Source organism: Lipotes vexillifer, unplaced genomic scaffold (assembly GCF_000442215.2).
Source record: "Lipotes vexillifer unplaced genomic scaffold, Lipotes_vexillifer_v1.1 scaffold995, whole genome shotgun sequence".
NCBI classification, from domain to species: domain Eukaryota; kingdom Metazoa; phylum Chordata; class Mammalia; order Artiodactyla; family Lipotidae; genus Lipotes; species Lipotes vexillifer.
In genome coordinates this window covers 88,014-94,847 of record NW_006785389.1, presented here as the reverse complement: position 1 = coordinate 94,847, position 6,834 = coordinate 88,014, and the positions used below count along the sequence as shown (strand labels likewise).

The 6,834-nt window shown below is 58.0% G+C and overlaps 1 protein-coding gene across 1 annotated transcript in view; it reads left to right on the top strand.

The window, feature by feature from the left end:
• The window catches only part of ZNF787 (zinc finger protein 787), a 9,537-nt gene extending 2,703 nt beyond the window's left edge, over positions 1-6,834 (top strand). The window contains exon 2 of the mRNA XM_007457460.1: positions 5,765-6,834. Coding sequence (XP_007457522.1) covers positions 5,765-6,834 — 1,070 coding nt within the window. The remainder of the gene's footprint in view (positions 1-5,764) is intronic.

Below are 6,834 nucleotides of genomic sequence, written 5' to 3'. Positions count from 1 at the left end.
GGGGGGGGGGGGGGGGTTCACCGGAGGACTTGGGGCTGGTCACGCTGTGGCCAGCAACTGAAGCTTCAGGGGTTCTATCCAGACCAGGAGCAGGGAGCGCGGGGCTGCTGGGGCCCATGGCTTCCTTTACCCAGGTAAAGTGCCCTGCCCGGGCAGGACCCACGCAGAGCAGAGCCCGTCAGGAGGGGGTTCAGGATCGAGTGGGACCCCTGTCATTGGCCACAAGGGAGAAGGGATGGTCCAGATAAAATCAGGGGTGGCCGCAGAGCAGGCAGCCCTGCACTCGGAAGAGGGAGCCCTGAGGAGCCAGAAACGCTGTCCAGAGTGTAGCCTCCCAGAAGTTCAGGGAGACTGACCACAGAAATGAGCGAAACTGGAAAATGGTGAGTTCAGTCCTCTTGCTTCCACCCACCAGGAAGCTATTAGAATAAAAAAGAAGAGGGGCAAATAGTATCTCCACAGACGGGGAGGGTGGTCAGAGATACACCTGCAGACAGGTCAGGATTGTTCAGAGTGGCCAGGAGATGACGGCCCCTGGAAGCACAAGATCAGAACAGCTCAGCCCAGGGGGCAGAACTCAGCAGAGAATTGAAGTGGAGTCAGATTCATTTCAAAATGAAGTAGGAGGAGTTCGAGGCTGAATAAAAATAACACATTTTTGTTCCTTAAGAAAAATCGAAGGTGAAAAAGAGGGACACTTTAAAATCAAAAAGAAATGAGTAAAGATTAAGGCAGAGTAAAAAAAAAAAACAGGTACTGAAGTTAGGTAACAAAAGCCCTTTGAAGAAGAAATCCAAAGGAAGATAATGGTAAAAACTACGAGTCCAGAAAACATTCCTGAAATGTCAAAGTTAGGTATTGAAGGAGCCAATCACAGATCTGAGAATGTCAACTCGGATGAACAAGACATATTCTGTTCAAGTCACTGGGCTTTAAAGGAAGAAGCAAATCCTTTGGGGCATCTATAGGCAAAAAGAGCAAATGACTTACAAGGCAAAGTAGATGGGATTGCTGTCAGACTTTGTCAGCAAGGCTTTATGCCAGGAGAAAATGGAGTAATATTTATGATTCTCAGGGGAAGGAAAGGTAGACCTAAGGATCGTATTCAGGAAGACTGCCTTCCACGTTGGAAGGGCGCAGATGACCTCCGCCAGCAGGAGCTGAGCAAATAGGGTTGTCGTGGGGCCTTCCCGAGGAATCTGCGGGCAAGTGAGCCTTGCGCAGCCACCGTGGCTAGAGAGATGGGCTCTGAGCCGGGGCAGGCTCAACGAGGGCTCAAGCGCTGGAGGTCTGGCTGTGAAGTCAGTGAGGGGAACAGGAATGGTTCACCTGATTTCTCAGGAATGGTACTTGGCAGTGGTGGGGGTGATTCTAACCATTCAAGTTAGAATGCTTGTCTTGAAGCTGTGTGATGTGGGTTCAGCAAATAAGCAGTCATGGGCTGGCCAAGTCCGCTCCTCCCCTAGTGAGGAGCAGAGATGCAGATGTCCTAGAAAAGACCGCGTAAAAGCCTTTTGGCCTGAATTTGTATGGGAAGCATCAGTTACAAGTCACAGGAATTGTATCTTTAAAAAAAAAAAAAAAGCGAAGATCATTTCCACATTTTGGTTTTGAAATTGTTTCCCACCAAAAGAAACCAGAGTCCCTTGGAGAAACGGCCGGTTGCGGGTTTGGGGTGGGAAGTATGGAGGAACCCGTAGCCCCTTGTTAGGCTGGATGGCAGAGAATCTGTCAAAGACCACCTGGGTCCCATCCAAAGGACTCGGAGCTCACTTGAGGCTCCCACGCGCTGAAGATGGCAGGCAGTGCGGCCCACCGGATATATTTAAATCCGTGATCTCCTAATGATGTTAAGAAAGGAAAGACTACGTGGTTACCTTGGAGGGTGGTAGGGAACCAGTTCGTAACCTGGAAAACTGGGCAGGTAAGGGGAAATGAGATTCATCCTGCCATAACCACATGACATTTACCACTGGTACCAACCAACAGATGATGTAGAGTCTCTAAAAGCTATTCCAGCTCCTAAACGCAGGAGAAACCACAGGGCAGCCCCATTTTGCACTCCTCGACGAATCAGCAGACCTAAGCGTTGAGCATCGGTGGCCCTTGATATCACAAAAAGAGAAACACGAGATATCGGGTGCCTTCAGTGAAAGAACAGGATTGCACCTTCAGAATGACTTCAGGGGCCGGCGGGGCTGGGTGAGCCAGCTGCTAACCGGCAGCAGATGCAGGGCACTAGGAGCATGCAGTCAGCAAGGGTCCAACTGCCAGTAGGGCTCCGGTTCTTCAAAAGGAAAATCGTAAGGAAAAGCAAGAGATGGAGGAAGTCGTGTCCTACAGGAGACTCAAAGACACACTGAAGTAGGGCTTCCCTGGTGGCGCAGTGGTTGAGAGTCCGCCTGCGGATGCAAGGGGACGCGGGTTCGTGCCCCGGTCCGGGAGGATCCCACATGCCGCGGAGCGGCTGGGCCCGTGAGCCATGGCCGCTGAGCCTGCGCGTCCCGAGCCTGTGCTCCGCAACGGGAGAGGCCGCGGCGGTGAGGGGCCCGCGTACCGGAAAAAAAAAAATAAAAAAGACATACTGAAAAAGTAACGGACCGAACTATAATGTCTGGGATGTTGCACTTGCGTGACAACCGTACATAAATGCAAGGGAACGATTATTGCACAGGTCAGGATGGTGGTTATATTTGGGGTTGAGAGGGGGTGAGCTTGGGAAGGGCACGGAGGGACTCCCGGTGGGTGGCCAAGACCTGTATCTTGACGGGGCATTTGTCTTTCTGCATTCATTGTGGTCAGCTCTGCATTCCGGGCTCTCTGCATGTCGTGTGTTTTAGGGGAAAAAGGTTAACATCCGGTAAAGCCGCAGGACCTCCCTTCCCCAGGAGGTCTGCTTGGGAGGATCCACCCTGGGGCGGGAAGCTGCGTGGGCGGCAGGACCCCCGCCTGGGCCCGGAGCGCAGGAGCCGGAGCTGAGCCCTCCTTCAGCGAGAGAAGGACAGTGACAGTTGCTGTGGGATGACGGGACCTGGAGCCTGGGACACCCCTCCCCTTCCCTTCCGGGAATGGCGATCACTCGTCATTTTTGTGCTTTTTATTGAGTGAGCCCGTTGTGCTGGTCGCTGTCCTCTCCGCTTTCCGGGGATTCTTGCATCCTTTTAAAGATGACGTTTGTGCGGCAGGGAAGTTGCCCCCATGAGGAAGGCGGCCCAGAGGGGAGCCGCTGACTTCCAGCCTGACCTGGAGGGGTGCAGACTCAGACTCTGGTGTGCGTGAGAGCCGCCCGCTGCTTGGAGAGCGCCGGTCCCTGCACCCACTCGCAGGGGGGACCAGGAATCCGAAGGTTGAGAGAGAACCCCGCCTCCCGAAGTGATTAGACCCTCTTCCATTTAATGGCTTAACACCTGCTTAAAAAGTAGTGCGTGGGGTAAACAGAACGCAGCAGTGGAGAGAAGGGTCACGTAGCCCAAGGCTACAGAGAAAGCCTGCACCCGCTGCACGCACCTCACTGCCCAGCGGGCTCCTCCGTCCTTCTTTCCCGTTTCTGGACCTGGACGGGTGGTCGGCCCCTCGCCAACCGCCACCCCCGCCCCCGCCCGCAGCCAGGGCCCCGGATTGAGTTACAGGTGTTTCACAAGTTCAGATGGGCTGTGTTCAGTTCCTGTCATCATGATTGTAAATACTCTTCATCGCTGAGTCAGGTGGCGTATTGTTAAACTTTCTTGACAACTTTGAAAACAAGACGTTTATTTCAGTCAAAGGAGTGCAGAATACTTGCTATGGGTCAGGTGGTGCGGCTCATTTCCCACAAAGAGCAAGTGTCCTTTCCAGCCCAGCCCAGTCCACCCCTGCTGCCCGGACACACTGCTCAGAGGCAGACAGCTCCCCAAGGTTCAGTTTTTTATTCTTGAATATCTCCACATAATGTGCTTATGACTCTATTTCTTTTTCTTTTTTTTGGCTGTGCCTGGTGGCTTGCGGCATCTTAGTTCCCTAACCAGGGATCGAACTGGGGCCCATGGCAGTGAAAGCATGGAGTCCTAACCACTGGACGGCCAGGGAATCCCCATGATGCCACTTCTTGATTTATGTTGACACCAAAGTGGGCCCTGTGTCATCTCTTGAAAAGCGGCCCCCACCCGGCCCAGACTTCCTACCTGGATTTTTTTTTTTTTTTCCTGCTCCATATATGATTCTATATCCCAGTACCCTTTCCAGTACAGGCGGTCTTGGGACCCAGACTACCCATGCAGATACTGCTTTGCTGCTCCCAGGCCATGTAGCCTTGGGCGGTGGTTCATCTTCCTGGTGCCTTGGTGTTCTCACCTATGAAGACCCGAGTTCCATGGAGCCCACCTTACAAGACTTAAACGCATGGATGCTTATTAAGTGCATGGGACCATTGTCTCAGGACAGTTGGAGCACTTCGTTCCCGGCCAGGTGCTGGAACACAGGGATCCGGCCGCTGTCCTTGTGGGCTTGCAGGCTAGTGAGGGGGAGAGGGAAAACAATGTTTGTTAGGTTATAATGGGATTCACCTTTGAAAGACACCTTCGCGGTGCACCTAGGGGCGGGGCCAGAGGCGGGAGGGCGGGGCTGTGATCAGGGGGCGGGGCCGTGCCCCCGGGAGCGAGGCCGGAACCCAGGCAGGAGTCCGGGCTTGAGCACGTGCCCCACCTCTATTCTGTAACTCAGGCCCAAGCCGGACAGGGAAGGCAAATGTCACCAAGGGTGCACACAGAGCAGGCCAAGCATGCACACAGAACAGTCTCGTAGAGCTGGGCAGGCTGCGGGGAGGGGGCAGGCTCTCATCTCTCCCGGGAGGCCGGCCGCTCAGGCCAGGCGCGGCGTAATTGTATTAGAGGCTTTGTTGGGCAGATGGCCCGTGGTGGTGTCCTCAGTTTGCAGACGGCAGGACCAAGGCCCCACGCTCCTTTATTGTTTGCACTGGGCATACAGTACCCACAAACCCAGGGACCAGGGTGAGGAAGTCTGTAATAGAGGCTGCGGTGTTTGGAGGTTGCACTCCCAGTTAATGGAGGGTCAGGACTTCCATGCAGCCTGTGATCCCATTAACCAGTCCGGTGACCCCTTTCTCTTCTCTCTTCTCCACCCGCAGCCAGGATTATCTTCCGAGAGCCCAGATGTGACACCATCATTTCCCGCTTGTACACCCACAGGGTGCTGCAAGCCCTTGTCCCTGGGCAAAGGTGGAAACCGCGCTGCGGCTGCCTTCCGGTCTGGCGGGGACGCGCTCTGCTGGCCCCCAGCCTGGGGACTGGGCCTCGGGAGGCATTCTTTACTAGGAGCCTTCCCTAGACCTCCATCCCGTACCCCCGTTGGTTTCTGTTGTTTCCTTTGGCAGACATTTCTGGCGTCCCTACTAAGTCCCGGGCATTGTTCTAGATGCGGGAGAAACGGCCGTGAAGGAAGGAAGAGTCCTAAGGGATGGGTAATGAATGTTTAGTAAAATGCCAGGGCGTGTTCGATGCCCTGAGGACAGACACTAGGAGGGGTGAGGGGAAGGGGACCGATGGGAGGGACTTCTGACCAGGGCCAGGCCCGTGAGGAGGGCTCCGCACTGGCAGGGCCCAACTGCCCTCTGAGGGAGGTTCTGCCACCGCCCCCGTTACAGGGAAGCCTGGGAGGGCGCACAGGTGAGCGAGGTTCCCGGGGGCACGCAGAGCAGCAGGTGGGGGGGCCCCAGGCCGCCCTCGCACGTAGTTTCTCTGACTCCCTCCCCTCCCCTCTTGCCTTCCAGTGGACATCCTCATCATGGATGACGACGACGTCCCCAGCTGGCCCCCGACCAAGCTGTCCCCGCCCCAGTCGGCGCCCCCGGCTGGTCCCCCGCCCCGGCCGCGGCCGCCCGCCCCCTACATCTGCAACGAATGCGGCAAGAGCTTCAGCCACTGGTCCAAGCTGACGCGGCACCAGCGCACGCACACGGGCGAGCGGCCCAACGCCTGCAGCGACTGCGGCAAGACCTTCTCGCAGAGCTCGCACCTGGTGCAGCACCGGCGCATCCACACGGGCGAGAAGCCCTACGCCTGCTCCGAGTGCGGCAAGCGCTTCAGCTGGAGCTCCAACCTCATGCAGCACCAGCGCATCCACACGGGGGAGAAGCCTTACGCCTGCCCCGACTGCGGCCGCAGCTTCACGCAGAGCAAGAGCCTGGCCAAGCACCGGCGCTCGCACAGCGGCCTCAAGCCCTTCGTGTGCCCGCGCTGCGGCCGCGGCTTCAGCCAGCCCAAGAGCCTGGCGCGCCACCTGCGGCTGCACCCGGAGCTGTCGGGGCCTGGCGTGGCGGCCAAGGTGCTGGCGGCCAGCGTGCGCCGGGCCAAGGCACCCGAGGAGGCGGCGGCGGCGGACGGCGAGATCGCCATCCCGGTGGGCGACGGCGAGGGGATCATCGTGGTGGGCGCGCCGGGCGAGGGGGCCGCGGCGGCCGCAGCCATGGCGGGCACGGGGACCAAGGCGCCGGGACCCCGCTCGCGGCGCGCCCCGGCCCCCAAGCCGTACGTGTGCGTGGAGTGCGGGAAGGGCTTCGGGCACGGGGCCGGGCTCCTGGCCCACCAGCGCGCCCAGCACGGGGACGGGCTTGGGGCGGCGGGGGGCGAGGAGCCCGCGCACATTTGCGTGGAGTGCGGCGAGGGCTTCGTGCAGGGCGCGGCGCTGCGGAGACACAAGAAGGTCCACGCCGTGGGCGCGCCCTCCGTCTGCAGCCGCTGCGGACAGAGCTACTACCGGGCAGGCGGGGAGGACGACGACGACGACGACGAGGCGGCGGGCGGGCGGTGCAGCGAGTGCCGCGGCGGGGAGGGCCGGTAG